General features: G+C 37.3%; 3 protein-coding genes and 1 pseudogene across 7 annotated transcripts; 2 read left to right on the forward strand and 2 right to left on the reverse strand.

The window, feature by feature from the left end:
* The window catches only part of LOC113058908 (ATP-binding cassette sub-family G member 4-like), a 7,938-nt pseudogene extending 4,476 nt beyond the window's left edge, over positions 1-3,462 (reverse strand).
* Positions 3,463-7,999: 4,537 nt separating this feature from the next.
* Positions 8,000-12,409, reverse strand: LOC113058444 (porphobilinogen deaminase-like). 2 transcript variants are annotated; one of them, XM_026226355.1, is made up of 14 exons: positions 12,341-12,409; positions 11,897-12,042; positions 11,754-11,807; positions 10,923-10,995; positions 10,741-10,790; positions 10,614-10,669; positions 10,391-10,468; positions 10,145-10,222; positions 9,729-9,804; positions 9,477-9,590; positions 9,328-9,366; positions 9,110-9,229; positions 8,531-8,671; positions 8,000-8,434 (listed from the first exon to the last, which is right to left on the reverse strand). In XM_026226355.1, the coding sequence occupies exons 2-14, from the start codon at positions 11,924-11,926 to the stop codon at positions 8,255-8,257; spliced, it is 1,089 nt and encodes a 362-aa protein (XP_026082140.1). In that variant the 5' UTR covers positions 11,927-12,042; positions 12,341-12,409; the 3' UTR covers positions 8,000-8,254. The 2 variants fall into 2 exon arrangements, with proteins under 2 accessions (XP_026082140.1, XP_026082141.1); XM_026226356.1 differs by lacking the exon at positions 12,341-12,409 and having other exon boundaries at positions 11,889-11,981.
* Positions 12,410-14,413: 2,004 nt separating this feature from the next.
* Positions 14,414-17,029, forward strand: LOC113058445 (zinc finger protein 721-like). 3 transcript variants are annotated; one of them, XM_026226360.1, is made up of 3 exons: positions 14,414-14,812; positions 15,007-15,131; positions 15,494-17,029. In XM_026226360.1, exons 2-3 carry the CDS (start codon positions 15,122-15,124, stop codon positions 16,903-16,905), a joined length of 1,422 nt encoding a protein of 473 aa, XP_026082145.1. In that variant the 5' UTR covers positions 14,414-14,812; positions 15,007-15,121; the 3' UTR covers positions 16,906-17,029. The 3 variants fall into 3 exon arrangements, with proteins under 3 accessions (XP_026082145.1, XP_026082143.1, XP_026082144.1); XM_026226358.1 differs by having other exon boundaries at positions 15,047-15,131; XM_026226359.1 differs by having other exon boundaries at positions 14,414-14,809; positions 15,047-15,131.
* Positions 17,030-17,350: 321 nt separating this feature from the next.
* On the forward strand, positions 17,351-21,235 carry LOC113058446 (gastrula zinc finger protein XlCGF57.1-like). Of its 2 annotated transcripts, none has more exons than XM_026226362.1 (5): positions 17,351-17,991; positions 18,123-18,315; positions 18,433-18,506; positions 18,596-18,680; positions 19,634-21,235. In XM_026226362.1, the coding sequence occupies exons 1-5, from the start codon at positions 17,842-17,844 to the stop codon at positions 21,079-21,081; spliced, it is 1,950 nt and encodes a 649-aa protein (XP_026082147.1). In that variant the 5' UTR covers positions 17,351-17,841; the 3' UTR covers positions 21,082-21,235. The 2 variants fall into 2 exon arrangements, with proteins under 2 accessions (XP_026082147.1, XP_026082146.1); XM_026226361.1 differs by having other exon boundaries at positions 17,353-17,991; positions 18,430-18,506; positions 19,634-21,231.
* Positions 21,236-21,449: the final 214 nt, after the last annotated feature.

Below are 21,449 nucleotides of genomic sequence, written 5' to 3' on the forward strand. Positions count from 1 at the left end.
CCCCCTCAACATCGGATTACCCTCCTGGACTTAGCTCATACCTCTCCAGGATCTGGACATCCAGGCAGGAGGCGGACCCTCTCGCTCCTTCAACAACGTTACTGGTGGCCATCGATGGCTCTGGATACCGTCCGCTACCTCAAGGGATGCTCCGTCTGCGCCATAGCAGACACCCCTAGAAGACTCCCGGAGGGTAAACTGGTGCCTCTGCCCATTCCTGAACGTCCCTGGACCCATATAGGTATAGATTTCATGACTGACCTCCCTCTTTCTCAAGGCTACACCTGTGTGCTGGTAGTGGTTGACAGGTTCTCAAAGTCATGTAAACTCATCCCTCTCAAAGGGCTTCCCACTGCATTTGAAGCGGCAGAGGCACTGTTCCACAATGTATTCCGCCACTTTGGCATTCCTGAGGACATCGTCTCCGACCGGGGTCCCCAGTTCATCTCCAGAGTCTGGTCCGCTTTCTTCCGTCTTCTAGGGGTGTCCGTCAGCCTCTCTTCCGGATACCACCCACAGACCAACGGCCAGACGGAGTGTAAGATACAGGAGTTTGGGAGGTTCCTGAGGATATACTGCCACCGTAACCAGGACTGTTGGAGCCAGTACCTACCCTGGGCCGAATACGCTCAGAACTCCCTCCAGCAATCCACCACCGGGCTCACCCCCTTCCAATGTGTCCTCGGATACCAGCCTCCGCTCTTCCCATGGTCAGGTGAGCCCTCGGAGGTCCCAGCGGTAGATCACTGGTTCCGACAGAGCGAGAGGGTCTGGGACTCGGCTCACGTGCATCTCCAGCGGGCAGTGCGGAGGCATAAGGAGCAAGCAGATGCTCGTCGAAGACCTACACCGCAATACCAACCTGGACAGCGAGTCTGGCTCTCGACGAGGGATATCCGCCTCCGGCTGCCCTGCCGTAAGCTGAGTCCCCGATACATCGGACCATTCACCATTGAACGGCAACTGAATGAAGTGACCTATCGACTCCAGCTACCTGCCCAGTACCGCATCTCACCCTCATTCCATGTCTCACTCCTCAAACCCTTCACTGAACCCTTGTCTCCATCCACAGAGCCTGGTGATGATGCCGTACCTCCTCCTCCAGCCATCGAAGAAGACAACGACATCTTCCGGGTTAGAGCTATCCTCGACTCTCGACGACGGGGTCCACAATTGGAGTACCTGGTAGACTGGGAGAATTACGGCCCGGAGGAGCGTTGCTGGGTTAATCGCAACGACATCCTGGACCCCAGCCTTCTCACTGACTTTCACCGAGACCATCCAGACCGCCCCGCTCCCCGTGGCCGAGGTAGACCCCGTCGTCGTACAAGATCCCAGCCGTCAGGAGCCGCCCGTGGAGGAGGGGGTACTGTCACAACCACACCTGCTACACTCCCAGGATCGGACACTTACGCCACACCCACTCGTCCCCAATCACCCGAATTCTAAACACCTGTGCATCATCACCAGCACCACATATAAAGCCACCTGTCACCATCACTCAGTGTCTGGTCTTGCACCGATCTCCTCACTTACCTGAACGACATTAACCTACCTACCTGATCTGCCTTCCCCTCTTCATCCTCATCGGAACTTCTACTACCATCGTCTTCGTCTGAGTCACCGTCTGCACCACCACTCGCCCGAAGGAAAGTTGTGTTGCTTCTGTGTCCTCCACGTGTCAAGATTCACCTGTGTCTGAAACCTCTGATTCACATTAAATACTGTTTCACTGAATCCTCTGTGTCCTCGTCTGTGTCTGACACTTGTTTATATACATATATATATATATGTATATATATATATATATATATATATATATATATATATATATATATATATATATATATATATATATATTAGATCAATCAAAATTCAGCAAAAAATCTTTTTTGTCAGTTTCAGTGTTGGTATAGTTACTCTGATTTGTCTTCGTAAAGCACAAAACTGAAATGAGGAAAGTTTAGGACTGACTGAGATACCAGATATCAGCTAAGATGAAGAAACAGTGTACCTGGTCTCTGCATATTGTAATAAATCTCTCCTCGAAGAGAATGCAGAACTGAGTCAGAGAGCTTGTTGCAAAATATGGCTCTCAACATGCCCTGAATCTTGTAAAGCAAAATGAGTCATTAGAAAAATGAAATAAATATAACAGATTATGTTAAAGCATGTGCCATCTGCCCCAGACAGCGATCTCTATCTAAAGCATGTGTCAGTGACACTGCATGTTCTCTTATGCCAAGTACTGGCTTGTAATCATCTTTTATATAATCATGTCTTTGGCAATCGACTGTTATCAAAAGATCAAGAGGACGGTTACATCAGTTTTTTATTTTGAGCTGAAAGACATTTGAACACAGTGGATCAGTTGGTCTAGCAAACTTCCTGACCACAATTCATGCACGTAAGCATTTCAGATGTTATCCACAGCATCACTTACTTTGACACATTTTGCAGTGCATGCATGGGGTTACAGTGGTTTTGTCGATACAGTGGTGCTTTTGCTCCAAAGCACACATGCCTCCCTGAACAGTAACACTGAGTCCCCGTACTCTCCTGCTGCTACTTCAATGACTAAACACAAAACAGAGGAAAAATGCATAATGCATGATATATTGGTGCCAAATTGATTATTGGTTATTGATTTTTTTATATATATATTAGTTGTTGTTTTGTGTATACAGACAGTTTTTTTTAATAATGTAAAATCTTATTAGAATTTAAAATATGTTCTATATTAATCTTAATATCAACTTTGAAAACATTTGCTGATTTTTTTTTTTCAGGATCATTTGATAAATAGAAAATGTTTTCAAAAACAGCATTTATTAGAAAAAGAAATATTTTGCATTGAAGTAAAAATTCTTTACTGTAACTTTTGATCAATTAAACCCATCCTTGATGAAAAACAGTATTAATTACTTTGAAAATAATTTACTGCCCCAATATATGAATATGTAAGTATAAGAAACTGAAATCACTGAAATCAAAACGCAACAAAAAATATACAGTATATTTTAAGGCTACAAGCATCCAAATAATGCTGTTTTATTTGTGTCTAAATCTGATAACATTGTTACCAGGTGGGCTCATCAAAAAACATGACTGGGGGGTTGTTCAAGTTCAAGGGCAATAGCCAACCTCTTACACTGCCCCTCAGAGAGAGAGACACAGTACGAGTCTGGGCACACTCATGCAGTCCCAGGGCTGCCTTTCAGAATTTAGTTTTTCTTTTCTGCATGCCAATATAAACACACAGAAAGGAGGTGAAATTTCAGGGGGAAACTAGAAAACATTTCAGAAATCATTCAGTTCAGTGTGTTCCTTGATAGAAATGACATCTTTTTCTGCATGTGACTAAGTATTCAGAAGTTATTGTCATATGATATATAGCACCAAAGCAGCAGTATGGGGCACTACATTACTTTTGCCACACCATTCAAACTGCAGACTCACCATCATAGCTTATTTAACAGTCAAGTGTGGCAGCAATTTGGCCTCATGTATGATGTAACAATACATTTTATGAAAGGTTATGAGGTCTCTGAGCTTTACATTTTTACCAGGATCTCTCCAGTCATTCCTGTTTCCCTGTTACACACAAGACAAAACTTTCAGCCTATTAGACCAAAAGCTCTGTTCTCACAAATCACAGGAAAGCCCTCTCCTTTACCCAGACATTATTCCCATACATGTCCACTAAATGTTTAGAAGTTGTTTACTGTCTTATCATCATTGCTGACACTTTTCCTTAGGCCACAATGGAAACATAAGGACAATGGAAAAATTAAAGTGCAAACTAAATTGATCACTTTTACATTGGCACTAATCATATTTGCAAGTATATTCAATTCTGTATCTGTTTATTTATAAGAGTAGTCAGCATAAATTCCAAACGCACAAGCATTAGTATGATGTCAACAGCCAAATTCGAATTCAAAAATGTTGTTCTCCCCAGTCATGTCAGATGGGATCTCATTTAAACCTGTATTTTCAGCATCATTGCTCCAGTCTTCAGTGTCACATGATCCTTCAGAAATTATTCTAATATGACGATTTGGTGCTCAGTTTTTATTAGTTATTATTGGTCCTCAATTAATAATAATGCTTATTATTATTATCAATGTTTAAAAAAGTTTTTCCTTCTTAATAGTTTTGTTGAAACTGTGATATATATATTTTTGTCAGAATTCTTTAATAAATAGAAAGTTCAAAATAACAGCATTTATTTGAAATATGAACATTTTATGACATTATCAATGGCACTTTTGGTCAATATATTTAAGTTATTTATTTTAAATGTATTTATTTCAAGTTATTTTTGTTCTTCTTTTTAAATACGTAATAATAAGAAAGGAATAAATAATGATAATGAAAGTTTCTTGAGCACAAAATCTGCATATTCAGTTCAATTAAAATCGTTGCAAAGCAACTTTACCAAAAATTATATTTAGTAGTAGCTTAGTGACTGTCAGTTTAGGTGCAATGGCAGAAATGTACGGAAGAATCAATTAAAGATGTAATCAAACAGATGATGAACTCTATCAACAGCAATTATCATATGATGCAATCAAACTGTATTTGAATATTAGAATAATTTCTGAAGGATCATGTGACATCTGAAGACTGGAGTAATGATGCTGAAAATGTTATCTTTGCATCACAGGTAGAAATGACATTGCAAATATATTCAAACAGAAAACAGCCACTTGAAATTGTTTTTACTAGTTTAATTATTCCAAACGTTTGACTGGTAGAAAAAAATATCATTTTAAATAAATGAATCAGATCAGATCAGAACACTTTACTTCTCAACTGATTGTATGGAACATCCATATACAATGTTCTGTATAAAGATGTTTCAACATAGAAGTACTGATCACCCTGATCTATGTGATAAACTACACTACAAATTATTACATCTAATATCACTGAGTCATCATATGGAACATCACTATATGGTCAAAATGGGAAATCTCCAATGGGAGTGTCCTCCTATACTTTCCTCTTTACACTGTCTGCTCATTCAGGAGAGGCTCTCTGTCAAACTGATTTAGAATTTGGAGCTCTTCTAAAAGGCTTGGATTTGGTTTCCTCATAAAGACGTGAAATACTGCCATAATTGAATGCAATAGAAAAATATTATAATTTTTTTAAGTATTAATTTTAAAAGTATTTTCATTGAAAAAAATTATCATAATTACTGCATAAATATTACATAGTACCATGGAATTCTCTCAATATAAAAAAGAAACAATAATATAGAACAAAAATATATTATATATATATTCACTGAAAAAAAAAAACATTTACATTTCAGGTGTCCGGTCACTTTTGTCCTCAAACAACATCGAGTGCGACCCCCAAATGATTACATTAATAAACCTGCTCACAATACTCAATAAACCTGCCCTACCTGCTAATGCAATAATGATTTACTTCTTTAATTATTATTCCCAATACCATCACATGTAAGGTCTTGAGTAAAGCTCGTTTAAAACAAAACTTAGTGACACCTAGTGGTATCTTACTGTGTAGGGCAATCTGCATAAAAAGAGGAAAAAAGTTAAAACCACGAGTGCACCTATACTGTTTGACTTATATGGGATTGGAAAATATAGTACATTAACCAAATAACTCTGCTCTTAAAACCTCCAAACCTACGAAATGTGCGGTTTTATGTAAATGTAAATGCCTTATTTCAAAGTGATGACGAACAATATGCTAAGCATTCAGAGTTTACACCCCTGAATCTGAAATGGCAATAAAACTCAACTAAAACGAAGAACTGAAAGTATTTTATAGAATTCAATCATTTCATCACATTCGAAGAATCTTGCATATGCTCACACGGATTCAACATGGTATGAGTTAAACTATGGCTGTAAACCAACCAACCAAAAAAGAAATAAAGAAAACTGTGTTTCAGAATACTACAACAGAATACTTTGATCATGTTTTATCATACAAATGCAGGCAAAGAGGATGCTAAAATACATTTAGCCAAATAAATAAAGCAAGGACTTGTATGAATTTGAGTGGAGTGAATGAAAAGGCTCAGGCCTTGCTTCCAGACTCCATACAAATGACATCTGCATCAGACTAGAGCTAATACACAAAGATATTTGCAGATGTGATATTTTACATTTCCAGGCACTGATGTTACATTCGATTTAAAAGATTCAATGATAACATTTAACAAATGCACGAAATATATCAGTGGCAAATGTCTGAGATGAAATGAAAAACATTGTACTAACAAACCCTCCATCTACGAGAAAAAGAAAAAAAACTCAGCTGACTCTATCACACAAAACGTTTTGTAATGGTTCACAGATTATGTTGTACACATTCACGTGTACATACAGTATTGTTCAAAATAATAGCAGTACAATGTGACTAACCAGAATAATCAAGGTTTTTCGTATATTTTTTTATTGCTACGTGGCAAACAAGTTACCAGTAGGTTCAGTAGATTCTCAGAAAACAAACGAGACCCAGCATTCATGATATGCACGCTCTTAAGGCTGTGCAATTGGGCAATTAGTTGAATTAGTTGAAAGGGGTGTGTTCAAAAAAATAGCAGTGTGGCATTCATTCACTGAGGTCATCGATTTTGTGAAGAAACAGGTGTGAATCAGGTGGCCCCTATTTAAGGATGAAGCCAACACTTGTTGAACATGCATTTGAAAGCTGAGGAAAATGGGTCGTTCAAGACATTGTTCAGAAGAACAGCGTACTTTGATTAAAAAGTTGATTAGAGAGGGGAAAACCTATAAAGAGGTGCAAAAAATGATAGGCTGTTCAGCTAAAATGATCTCCAATGCCTTAAAATGGAGAGCAAAACCAGAGAGACGTGGAAGAAAACGGAAGACAACCATCAAAATGGATAGAAGAATAACCAGAATGGCAAAGGCTCAGCCAATGATCACCTCCAGGATGATCAAAGACAGTCTGGAGTTACCTGTAAGTACTGTGACAGTTAGAAGACGTCTGTGTGAAGCTAATCTATTTTCAAGAATCCCCCGCAAAGTCCCTCTGTTAAAAAAAAGGCATGTGCAGAAGAGGTTACAATTTGCCAAAGAACACATCAACTGGCCTAAAGAGAAATGGAGGAACATTTTGTGGACTGATGAGAGTAAAATTGTTCTTTTTGGGTCCAAGGGCCACAGGCAGTTTGTGAGACGACCCCCAAACTCTGAATTCAAGCCACAGTACACAGTGAAGACAGTGAAGCATGGAGGTGCAAGCATCATGATATGGGCATGTTTCTCCTACTATGGTGTTGGGCCTATTTATTGCATACCAGGGATCATGGATCAGTTTGCATATGTTAAAATACTTGAAGAGGTCATTTTGCCCTATGCTGAAGAGGACATGCCCTTGAAATGGTTGTTTCAACAAGACAATGACCCAAAACACACTAGTAAACGGGCAAAGTCTTGGTTCCAAACCAACAAAATTAATGTTATGGAGTGGCCAGCCCAATCTCCAGACCTTAATCCAATTGAGAACTTGTGGGGTGATATCAAAAATGCTGTTTCTGAAGCAAAACCAAGAAATGTGAATGAATTGTGGAATGTTGTTAAAGAATCACGGAGTGGAATAACAGCTGAGAGGTGCCACAAGTTGGTTGACTCCATGCCACACAGATGTCAAGCAGTTTTAAAAAACTGTGGTCATACAACTAAATATTAGTTTAGTGATTCACAGGATTGCTAAATCCCAGAAAAAAAAATGTTTGTACAAAATAGTTTTGAGTTTGTACAGTCAAAGGTAGACACTGCTATTTTTTTGAACACACCCCTTTCAACTAATTGCCCAATTGCACAGCCTTAAGAGCGTGCATATCATGAATGCTGGGTCTTGTTTGTTTTCTGACAATCTACTGAACCTACTGGTAACTTGTTTGCCACGTAGCAATAAAAAATATACTAAAAACCTTGATTATTCTGGTTAGTCACATTGTACTGCTATTATTTTGAACAATACTGTATAACCAGAGTCAGTGAAGGTAAAATGTAGATGATACTTCAAGCAGCTCCAGAAAATATGCATCCTGGGATCATTTACTGCAAGTCTGTTTTAAGTAGCAGCTGCAAATTGACATTCATTAAACTCCAGTAAATAAAAAGAAAAGTTTTCTTTGAAAAATAATAACACACAAAATATAAAGGCCATAGAATGACACGATAACACTTCTTATGAAAATACTTCTGGAAGGGGTGGTTGGTCTTCAGCTATGATATAGCTATCGCGCATCATTAAGCTGTCTGGCTACAGTCAGTATCTCTTTGGCCCCTTTGCCGAGCAGCAGATTCCCGAGGTCCACTCCTAACTTCACTGCGGCGTCCTGAGGTGCCTCTGACACCTTTAATGCAGTGATGCCCACACGCTGGACCTTCTCATCAACCTTCTCCTGTTCCTCAGCCTGGGAATAATGAGGTTACAGAATCTCAAGTGTCAAATTTAAACGAAGGATTCCGAATATTGGATATTTGTATCTATATTGTAGTGGATTAACAACCTGACTGTCAGAGCTGATGCTTGTCTGCATGGTCTCCTTCAGACTGTCTGAACCATCGAGACTGTACACCGCTCCAGTCAGGTAGAGCTGTGAATTCTTAACTTCAGTGTAAACAGCAACTGGAACACTGCATCCCCCTTCCTGTTAAAAACAAATCTAGTTAAATAAAACAGATACAGCAATGTTCTTAAGAAATGCATTCTTTGCATTCAGGTTGGATTTAAAAAAAGGTTTGCCAGAGAATGTTATTTTCAATGTCTCAGAAATTGTCATATGTGGTGTAAACAAGTAAATTGTAATTAATTTTCATTTTCACTTTAAATTATTATTAGATATTTACACTGCAGTTTGAAAGTTTGGGTTCAGTAAGATGTATCACATATTCCATAAAAATATTTAGCAGCACAACTGTTTTCAACATCGATAATAAGATAATAAGAAATGTTTACGAACACCAAACTTTGAAACCACAGTGTATTTATGTAATATTAATGAATTCAAATATTAAAACAAAAATGGCATCATGTCATTGATCCAGAAACAGGTGTGAGGGGTGTTACAGTGCAGCAGGATGTCTACCAGTTGTTTGAGGAAGGCTCTCTCCGCCATGCATCTCAACGCAGTTTCTGAGTCATTTAATACTGACACCATTTCCAGGATGTCCTGGTCTCGAGCTCTCACTTCGATTGCCAGAGCACCCTTTAACAAGACAGTAAGAGCAGCATGTAAGGTTCAATGTGATGGCACTCACTGCTGAGTAGGAGATCTGGACGAAAGCAACAGTGAATGTTACCCACCTGTCCAACTGCATACATGCAGACATCAGGCCCAAGGATCTGAAGCAAGGTGATAACAACAGATGTCAATGTTATCGATTAAAAGATGCAATAATCTTTAGTTTTGCATTTTATTTTTATTTTAGGTTCACTGAAGCAGGACGGGGCACCTGGCTGATGCGATTCTCCCAGCCCATTCTCCAAAGACCAGCTGCTGCTAAAATGATGGCTGAAAAGTCATCCTTTTCATCCAGCTTCTTTAGACGAGTGTTGAGATTACCTCTCTGAAACACAACTGTTAAGGTATAACCTCAAAACATCAAGTCCTTGTTAATACACTGAAATTATAATTGACTTGGTATCTGTATCTACATAAGAATAACAAGAAAAGTAAAAAAAAACTGCACTGCACTGAAAGATACAATGTCTTTAAACTCCAGATTTGGAAATCTTTTCTTCAGTTGGGCGGCCCGGCGAAGAGAACTGGTACCTACAACACTTCAAATATAAAATATATTATTTATTTTCCAAGAAAACACATATCCTGCAAATATTTATATGACAAAAATTCTAAAATATATCACTACCATCAAAAATGAAAGTTGAAAGTTGAAAGTTTTTTGAAGATGTCTTTTATGCTTACCCAAAATGCTTTTATTAAAACAAAAATACAGCAAACACAGTAATACTGTGAAATATAAGAATACATTTTACATACAAATGTAATTTATTTCTGTGATGCAACACTGAATTTTCCAGCATCATAACTCCAGTCTTCAGTGTCACATGATCAACACTGATTGTTTGATGAGTTCTTTGTACTGGCCTCCAATTTTACCTCTTGTTGGCTAGAGACTCTAGACATTGGCCTTTATGTTTGGGGTGCAGGACAACAGCATCATGAGGGTTTTCTCGCCTTTGAAGAGAAGGAAGTGTCAATCATAATGTTATAAGTGATTTGCAATGAGCAATACACTATATCATTTTTTTCCCCATACACTTTAATAATTATTTATGAACATTTAGGTTGTCAGCTTTCTACTTTTAAGATAAAAGACTCTTCAGATGTGGATGATTCACTTACTTCAGCACAGATCCTATAGTGAAACCTTCAGGAAGAACAGTTGGCAAGTCTTTCAAAGAGTGCACCACCAGATCTACCCTATGGAGACACAAATATTACAACAGCATTATTCAGTCTGAAACATAAGCACCAGTGCAGCAGTAAAAATCTCTGCAACATCAAATGCACCAAAAGACCAATAAACAACATTAAACATGAATGATATAAAGAAGGAATGACTCACTCATTTTTCTCCAAAGCATTTTCCAGTTCTTTTGTGAAGAGACTCTTTTCACCAATCTGTTAACATGTACAAAACTAATTAATTATTACATCAATATAATTTTTATTATTTATGGATTTGGACTCACTTTGGATAAAGCTGTGTCAAGAATTTTATCTCCTGTTGTTGACATAGCCACTGAAACAAAATCAAAAGATTGAAGTGGAATTTAATTTAAGGAGAGTGAATATCAACTACATCATACTTGCTAAAAAAAATCCATTACAAATAAACATCAACTGTTTCGCATATTCAACAATGATCTCTTACCTATTTCAAAATGAACATCAGGGTAGAACTCCTTGAGTTTCTCTACAACACTGTCTGTCTGAATCCGAGCCAGCTGAAAAAAATGGGAGAAAGGTAACTAAAGGTTCAACAATATTTCATTTCCCACACAATATGATGGTTCTTTAAGGCTGATCTTCTTGTTGAGGGCTGTAACTGGTTTCTTTCCTAAAACTAATCAATCTTGTACGCACCCTAACAAAGACAGAAATCTTATCAAAGCCATCACCGCTGCTGACACACCCAATCAAACTTACATTTGACTATATGACTCTAGAACTACTAAGTTATACTAAGTGACAATGTTTCCCATTATATAATTAGTTATAGAATGGAAAGTAAAAAAATATTTTAGAAAATGTGAGAGGATGAGAGGCATTTCAAACACATGGATTCCAATGACAAGCAGTCATAAAAACTGTGAAAATGGTTAGATATATTAGCAATATTTTAGATGATCTAATTTGTATGTACACTACAGTTTAAAAGTTTGGGATCAGTGATCATTTTTAAAGAATTAATACTTTAATTAAGCATGGATGTGTGAAATTAATCGAAAGTACCAGTTAAGACATTTATAATAATTCAAAAGATTTCTATCTTTCTATAAGTGATTTTTTTCTTCCTTTTGAATGTGATACAATTTTCATGAAAAAAAAAAAACATTGAGCGGCACTAATAAGAAATATTTATTGAGTACCAGCATATTAGAATGAAATTCAGCTTTGCAGTCACAGGAAAAAACTTGAATTATATTCAAATAGATAGATTATTAATAGACCATGCACACTGAATGTGCATGTGATATATTACCTGGCTTTTTCTGGTGCCAACACTGATCACCCTGCTGACTTTGCCATCAGCATCCTGTAAAAGAAGACAATATTTTTTCAGGCAAAGGTCAGTACCAACATAAATAACACAGACAAATATGTTAAATTGGATTACATTCTGACCCTAATGTATTTATAAGGTCCATCTGACATAGCTGTAGTGAAGTTAACTGTCTTCAGTCTTCAGAGGAACAGAAAGCAATGACTGATGAGGAGGCACTACGCCCCAGTGTGCTGGCTTCAGTAGATAAGACAATAATGCCTGTTCACTGCGTCCGTTACACACGAGGGAGGAGTAAAGAACACCATTCACATAGAGACATTTTATATGCGAGAATATTACACTACAACTTCTTGGGTGAAGATGATTCAGATGTAACCTCCTATTAACCACTAAACTTAATTATGTCATAATCGCATAACTAACGGAGCTGTAAAGTTTACGAGTATGGGCGAAATACATTGAATGTAAAATAAATACGGTTAAATTAGAGTTAGATTTGGTTTTGATTTCTCTTAAAATTACTTTTTATTCCGATTTTGAGTAGTGAATGAATGAAAACATACCTGTAACGTTAGTAGGTTTGTCTTTTCCGACATTTTGTAAGATTATCTTAGATATTTAATACTGAAAATACTGAAGTGGGATAAATGTCATTCACAACAGTTAGGTTGAGTATATTTTCCATAAAGTCCGAATTTCAAAACAAAAGTCACTTTGACAAAAAAAAAAAAAAAAAAAAATCGCAGAACACAAATACATTTACAGTAATCGAGTGAACACGAGTATGAATTATTTGACAAACAAACAATGTCTGTAATGACGCTGTTGAATGAAACTGCGAAGACTTTTTGACTGTGAATGTCTATTCTATTCCTGACAGAGGTGCGATATTGGACATAAATGAGAATCGACGCAGACTGGTGCCTTTATTTTTATTCTACATTTATTTATTTTGCATGTTATTTACTTATCAGCAAGGGATGGTTGTCATTTGTGATCTGTCAGACAGCCTGTTTCTGAAGTTTTTCCTATGTGTAGTCTTTTATTTTAAGGTTAGGTCACATTTTATATGATTAAGACTTGTGTTTAACACTGTAATAAGTAACTATATTTAGTTATTTAAATTCTTCATCTTGCTAGTTCGAACATTTTGTCCAGATGAATAAATCAGTAGTTAATATCTGCTGCAGGCAAAGCTTGTGATGGAGACCTTTAACAAGGTGGCTGTTAAAAAAAATATGCAAAGTCTTCAGTCATTGCTTTGCACTTAAAGGTACAGGTTGTAGGACCTGCCACTAGAGGGCGCACAACCAAAACAATAACAATCGCGTGGTTTGATGACGCTAAGAAGGAGCGTGGAATGATGGAATTTGTTGTCTCCTACCCAACCGCTGACGGCCATCAATCAGACGATATGAAAACGATTACCACTTGTTCAACAAATATATTGGATGAAAATCGGGAGGCTTGTGACTGTCCCATTAACTGCCAAGTAAATTACAGTCAAGGTCCAAAAAAATCTGAAAGACATCAGAATACTGCGTCTGCCATCAGTAACATGATGACCGTAACATTATAAAGCAATGAGAATACTTTTTGTATGCAAAGAAAACAAAAATAACAACTTTACTCAACAGTTCATCTTTTCTGTGTCTCTCCGCAACACCAGAGAAACATTTTGGAGAATATGAGCTGAACGCAAGCAGCTTACACTCTTCTGTGTCAGTTGCGATGCACGGGTGCACTGTTTTAATTCAAATCAAAGCGTAAAAAATGTAGAAAACGTATCCTTGTGTCGACACAAAATATTTAACATATACAAAAAGTATTGTCATCACTTCATATACGGTTGAACCACTGATGGCAGATGGACTATTCTGACGACATCTTTCATACTGTTCTGGACCAGTTAATGGGACAGTCACAAGCCTCCCGGTTTTCATCAAAAATATCTTAAATTGTGTTCAGAAGATGAACGTAGCTTTATGGGTTTGGAACGACATGGGGGTGGAGTAACCCTTTAAGCCAATTATTATTATGCAAAATCATTAATTATACCATGAGAATTTCTCATTGCAGTGTAATCTGTGTCTCTGTGTTTTATTTGTAACAGATGTATTAACTATTACTGTGAATAAGAACAAAAAGTAAAGAGCAGACAAATAGTTTTAAACAGTTAAATGCTCAAATTGTAAAAAATAAAATAAATAAATAAATAATAATAATAATCTAAATGTTTGACTTTTCCTGTGCAGGTTGATAGAGAAATTATTATGTATGCATAAATTCTCCAGCGTTTTGTCGTTTACCTTATTGACAATTTTTTTGAAAATCTGTTTTTTTTTTTTTTTTTTACCTAAAAACTGTCAATAGGAATTTCAAAAGATTTGCAATTCAAAGCTGATTTTGCATAACACAAAAACAATAAACAAGCTCATTTAACAAATTAACCAGAAAGGGATCTGACTACTATAAAAAAAAAAAATAAAACACTATAGTATCATAAATAATACGTCTTATTTAAATGGTTTGCCTGTTTCTACAGAGAACATTTTTATTTAGGTTTAGTTAAAAAGGATTTATGGTCAATGGCGCATCTTCGCATACTTTTATTTTGAAATGGTTATGAACTACAGAGGAAGTGTTTAGCGCAGAGTGCAACTTTTCCAAGGAGTTTGCACTCCCGATGGATAATTACAATATACTGACCTGCTTCATATTGAGAATTTGTTATTTTCCATCTGTTAGGATTGTTACGATAATTTGATTGCATTTATTAATACCGGATTTACAGTTTTATAGGCGTTAGACTGCCAATGCAGAACATTTTCTTCTAAATCATCCTGCAATATTATTTTGAAACCGCTTTCAGACTATTTCTCATTTGTGCACTGCTTGTAGCTGTGAAGAATATGTCTAAGTATGAGCTTTTTCAGAGTCAAACTGCTCTGTTGATCTTATTAATGCAGGACACACCAAAGCCACGCAGTTCTGCTGAACCTCATCTCAACATGACACACAACAACCCTCAGGTGGTAAGAATTTTTGTTATTGAAATTTATTTTGTAACTTGAATGTTTGCAGGTGAGTAGCTTGTATCTATGCTCTCTCATCAATCATTTTAAAATATTAAATATATAAGTACAAAATCTAAATGACCATACATTATGAAGTGCTGGTATGGTATATAATATTTATTTAAAACTTCTAGCACTATTTGTTTGTGTAGGGTTTACACGTAAAACATTTCCACGTGATGTGAATTGTAGGCTGCACAGGAGAGTCATGCAAGCAGATGTCTTTTAGTAGAGGACAGAGCAGAAGATAACATTCAGACTTTTGTCATGGGTGATGGTAAGGTAAAGTTCTTATACTAGCTGTTTTATTTACATTAGCTTATGAATAGTACAGCTGCTGTTTGTTGTACGTAGTAAGACCTCATTTTTGCTAAGATTTTTTATTTTAGCGTATGTCTTTCTTATAACTCAACTCATGCATTTAGATTTCTTAAACGGACTTCAAATTTTTTGTATATCTTTAAAAACATATTGATGATGCATGATTCTGTACGCACTAACGTTTTGGAAAAATCATGCTAAAGTATGAGTATCAAATATGACACAACAGGCTTTTGAAGAATGCTTATATGTCATGAGAAATCTTTAATAGCTCATATGATCAACACATTTTTTATTATTGTGTTGTTTTCCCATCAGATGAAGACAGGGGTTGGTCTGAAGATCAGGAAGGTGTGCTGCAGAAATCAGCCGAGCGACCTGAAAAGCCACAAGAGAACGAGTGTTTTGACTGCGAGCAGTGCGGAAAGGCCTTTCCAAAGATGTTCTCTCTTCTTCGACATAAACGTGTGCATTCGCGCATAAAGCAGCACTGTTGTGAAAAATGCGGGAAGAAGTTCTCACAATTAAGAGCGCTAGAAACTCATCTCCGCAAGCATATGCAGAAGTTCGAGAAGAAGAAATTTCCCTGTGCTACTTGTGGAAAGAGCTACAAAGATCTTGCAGCGCATGAACGGGTTCATGCAGACGTCAGACCGTTTACCTGTGATATATGCGGACAGGGATTCACAGTCAAAGGAAGCTTATATATGCACCAGAGAGTGCACACGGGCGAAAGACCATACACATGTGACACCTGTGGGAAAAGTTTCTCTCTAATAGGCACCCTAAACTGCCACAAGAAGTTTCATTCAGATGACAGGCCGATAAAATGCAGCCACTGCAATAAGAGCTTCAAGTGCAAGAGTCATTTGAGGCGCCACCTTCCTGTGCACACCGGTGAGAGACGATATGCATGTAAAATCTGTGGGAAAACATTTGCGCATCATGAAGCTATGACACGCCACATCCTCATTCACACGGGCGAAAAGCCGTACATATGTGAAGTGTGTGGTAAAAGATTTCGCCAGAGAAGCAATTTAAAAGTCCATATGCGGGTGCACGGAGAAGCACAATTTAAGTGTGAAGTGTGTGGGAAAACATTCCAACATGATTTTTTGCTACAGAACCATATTTTATCACACAATCATACTGGAAATTCAGAAGAAGAGCAGTTTCCGAATTCCAAGTCTGTTTTAAAAACTCAACTACAGATACATTCAGTCAAAAGCAAACCTTTTACATGCAAATTGTGTGAGAAGAGCTACAGCAACATTTATAATCTCCGCATACATGAGAAGCTGCACTCAGGCGAGACCCCATTCAAGTGTGAGGTCTGCGGTAAGGCCTATGCTCTCAGAAAGTCCTTTAAAACACATATGCTGTGCCATTCAGGAGACAGACCTTATAAATGCATTGCATGCGGGAAAGCATTCAAGTGGTCTGGCTCTCTGAAAATGCATATGAAGACTCATACTGATGAAAAAACGCACAAATGTGAGACGTGTGGAAAGAGCTTTCGCTTGTATGGAAATTTAAAGCGACACAAGCGTGCCCATGCTGGGGAGAAGCCGTTCAGCTGTAAGGTCTGTGGGGAAGGGTTCCCAGAACTCGACCTTGTCAAAACACATATGCAAACCCATCCTGGAGTGAAACCCTACACATGCCAGAAGTGTGGGAAGAATTATGTATATCTTAGACATTACAATGGTCACAAATGCAAACCTGTATGAAAAAGATGCCGTGGTAGGAACTTTGTTGTTACAACTGCAGGACTCTTTTCATATTGTAATATTTCCTACACAAATGTTTGGGTAACATCATGAAGACATTTAAATAAAACATTAGGCTGAATAAGCTGTTGTTATTTTTAATGTTGTATAATATGTACCTATATCAAAAACAAAGTGATTAATATAATCATTGGCATGATTATTGGAAACTTGGAAATATGAGGGGGGGGGGGGGGGGGGGGGAATTGTTTTTAGGTAAACTGCTCTTGCATAGAGCTTGTGGATAAATGTTTCATATTTTCAATGAATATTCAAACTAGTTTACAAAATGATCTGAATGATTGATTAGCGAATTTATATGATATAAAACATATATTTTTAAAAGTGTTTTTAAACATCCTTATCCAGTCATCAGAAATTCCAGAAAAACTTGTAAAAGGCATTCAGGACTCTTTGTTATCAAGAATGGTATCTGAATTCTCTCAAATAAACTCACAACACTTCATTAAACCACTGATATATAACATGCAAATAATAAAAGAAACGTAGGAAATGTATTATCCCTTTGAAATTAGTGAGCTTTCAACGACTTTTATTTTGAAACTCTGTTTCGGAAGTATATATGTTCTAGTCACAGGTCTATAATTGGTCTTACCAAATCCATTGTGAGATCAAATTGATCCAAAGCTGATCTAATACCCTCAACAATGTACCACTGAATTTTAAACCCCTTACGTTGTTTTTGTTATTCATAACATAAGCATCTTAATGGCGAATGCCGAGCATTAAGAGACTTTTATTTTAAAGTAAAGTGGAAGTACTTGCTGCTTAATTCAACTTGGTAGTGAGTTGTTTATTTTCTTCTCAATCTGGCAGTACCAACTGTCAAACACGGACTGAGTTGATTTTGTTGCAGTTCTCTTAACTGTGGTCATTATGGTCCGGTTTGAGCTTTTTCAGAGTCAAACCACTCTGATCATGTCAGTCCTGACGGACTCTGCGAATCTCGAGATCCGAAAGACTTTTACATACAGCTCCGATGAATCCAGTCTCACTATCAGACCAAACAATACACAGATCCAGATGGTAAGAAACTCTCTTATTGATTCATTTTAACATGGATTGTTGTAATATGTTAAAAAGAACCCTCAATTTTACAGCCCGGTTGATTATGTTTCATTCTTATAGTGTTATTTTTGTTCTTTTTTTCAATGCAGCTTAATTCCATAATGGAGAGGTTTGCCAAAGAAGCAGTGCAGAAGATTTGCAGCCTTTTCAGATACTGTTCATCCAATACAGCAGCTCCAGCACAGCTGTGTCTGACGGGTCGAGACGACCCGAGGAAGACTTCATCTCAGTTGGGACATGATCTCAGTGGAGCCACATACATCCATAACCAAGAGTCTCAGGGTACTTGATATAGATGTCAATATCAGGCCAGAAGAGTTGCTAGTCTGAAGACTTCCTCTAGCACATTCCCTCCTTTATCTTGGTGGTGATTTTTGTTTTGTGCTCCTCTCGCAGTAGATTCTGTATCTCTCTCTTTGAGTCCTCTGAAGGAGCCAGAAACAACATCTCACCAGAAACCTTCAAGCAGCGAGGTGAGTAATTATACAATGGTGATTTAAAGAGGAATTTCTCTTAAATATATAACTTACAGTGTGATAAATGTTGGTTGAAACTCTTATAGCCTGCTCAGGAAAGTAATGTAAGCAAATGTCTTATGATGGAGGACAGAGGAGAGGAAACCATCCAGACAATATTCATCAATGACAGTAAGAGATCCAAACTGAGTTTGAAATTTCTTGCTCATTTTCCACCCTTGCATGTGTTAATTTACATGTCAGTGTTGATATTGTTAATTGATAATTGAAATAAAGCTGAAATAAAATTGAGATAATAGAAAAAAAAAATTAATGGCAACTAACTGGAATAAAAAAAGTTTAACCCTTAACTGTCATCTGTCCCCTCTGTGGGACACCTAAGGTTACTTCACTATTTTACAATTAAATCCTAATCTTATCATGACAAACTATATATCGTTGGAAAGGTCTAAGACTTTATACATATTTGACCACTTTTTTTTGTTAGAAAAGTATGTAGGAAAAGTAATAGATTAATTTATGAAACAAGTGCACCTAAACAAATCTTCATCTTAACAGGAGATCTGACCTTTGTCAAAGAAAGTCTTCTTTTTTTTATCACGCTTTAGAAATCATAAGAAATTATAAATCAACTGAAAACCATTTTAGAATCAGATATTGCATTGTCATGGAAATGATGCTTCGAAATCATGTTACAAAATGTTTTTGTTCATGAATTCATCTATGTTAAAAAATGTTAAGGGGTTAAGTATTAAAATGACTAAAACGTAAATAAATTTGAAAGCTAAATAAAAATAACAAGCACATAAAATGAATAAAACAAAAAATATATAATTTTATTAATATATATACTGTATATAAATGAATGTATAAAATTTATATTAATATAACGTTGATATGCATAATAGTTTTTAAATGTTTAAATGCTAAAGTTTTTAAATTTGAATTTTAATCATCTTTAATAGTTCTTTAAAGGGGGCTTAACACAGTTTCGCCAGGCTCATTTTAATCTTGAGTACCTATAGATAAATTATTTCCAGTTTACTAATCTGTGAATATATGAATAGACTATGATTAATGTTGACTGACCCTGATGACCATGTTGTTTTTCATTTCACCTGCAGCTGATGACAGGGACTTGTCTGAAGATCAGGAAAATGTGTTGCAGACAACCAATCAACCTAAAGCTCCACAAGTGAACGAGTCTTTTGAATGCGAGCAGTGCGGAAAGGCCTTTCCAAAGATGTTTTCTCTGGTTCAGCACAAACGTGTGCATTCAATCGTGAGGCCTCACACTTGTGAAAAGTGCGGGAAGAAATTCACACTGCTGAGAGCGCTAGAGACCCACCTTCGCAAACACTCGCAGAAGTTCGAGAAGAAGAAATTCCCCTGCGCTACTTGCGGAAAGAGCTTCAGAGATCTTGCAGCGCACGAACTTGTCCACGCCGACGTCAAACCATTTACCTGTGAAACATGCGGACAGGGATTCACAATCAAAAGAAGCTTATACATGCACCAGAGGGTGCACACGGGCGAAAAACCATACAGATGCGACACCTGCGGAAAGTGTTTCTCCCTGATTGGCACGTTGAACTACCACAAGAGAATTCATTCAAATGACAGGCCGATAAAATGCAGCCACTGCAATAAGAGCTTCAAATACCATAAACTTCTGAAGCTCCATCTCCGCGTGCACACGGGCGAGAGGCCGCACACCTGCGACATCTGTGGGAAAAGTTTTGCACTTTCCGGTACTCTAAAACGCCACATCCTCATTCACACCGGCGACAAACCCTACGTCTGCGAGGTGTGCGGCAGAAGATTCAACCAGAGAAGCACTCTGAAAGGCCACATGCGAGTTCACGGAGAAAAGCGATTTATGTGTGAAATGTGCGGGAAAACATTCCAGTATAATTACGTCCTGAGGAACCACATTCTAACACATGATCAGATTGGAAATCCAGGAGATAAGAGCAACGCTCAGCGCTGCGACGTCTGTGGGAAGTTCCTGAGCTCTGCCTACGCGTTGAAAGCTCACTTGCAGTTGCATTCGGACAACAGCAAGCCTCATACGTGCACGTTATGCGAGAGAAGGTACAGTAGTGTCCATTCACTCCGGATGCATGAGCAGCTTCACACGGGAGAGAAACCGTTCAAGTGCGAGATCTGTGGGAAGGACTTTTCTCTAAGGGCTTCATATAAAACCCATATGTTCCTGCATTCTGGAGAAAGACCTCACAAATGCGTTTTGTGTGGGAAAAGATTCAAGCTGTCGAGCTCTCTGAAGATGCATATACGCACTCATACCGGTGAAAAACCTCATAAGTGTGAAACCTGTGGGAAGGCGTTTCATTTGTCTGCCAATTTGAAGAGACACAGGCTCGTGCACACTGGGGAAAAGCCGTTTACCTGTGACATTTGTTTGAAGAGTTTCACACAGCCCAACAATTTGAAGGCACACATGCACATTCACACTGGCAAAAAGCCGTACACGTGCACTAAGTGCTGGAAAAGTTTTGCCTATCAGAGAAACTGCAAAGTTCACAAATGTGCTCCACTTACAGACTGCTGAACTGGTAATGCTTGGAGTTCATGTAAGATTGTAAATAATTTTATGAAAGTTGAAATGAACATGAAATGCTTGACTGTATTTATTTATAAAAATAAATAAATAAAATGTTTTCCTTGTAATTTTGGAAGGAAATCGTTTCTGTGAATGTGTTCTTCAAGTAAAGGACATAAAACTAAAAGCCACTGTTTAAAATAAATCAAATAAACATTATACAAGTGGCTGGACTTAATGCTACATGAGTCTACTTATAATTTTTCAGGTCCTAAAATATATCAATATCCAACCCAAAATACTGATTTTATATTTTAATTGAATATTGTGATTTGTGCAAATTGCCGCTATCCCCAACAACATGAGGGCACTTTACT

The sequence above is a fragment of the Carassius auratus genome, chromosome 40 (genome assembly GCF_003368295.1).
Source record: "Carassius auratus strain Wakin chromosome 40, ASM336829v1, whole genome shotgun sequence".
Classification (NCBI taxonomy): domain Eukaryota; kingdom Metazoa; phylum Chordata; class Actinopteri; order Cypriniformes; family Cyprinidae; genus Carassius; species Carassius auratus.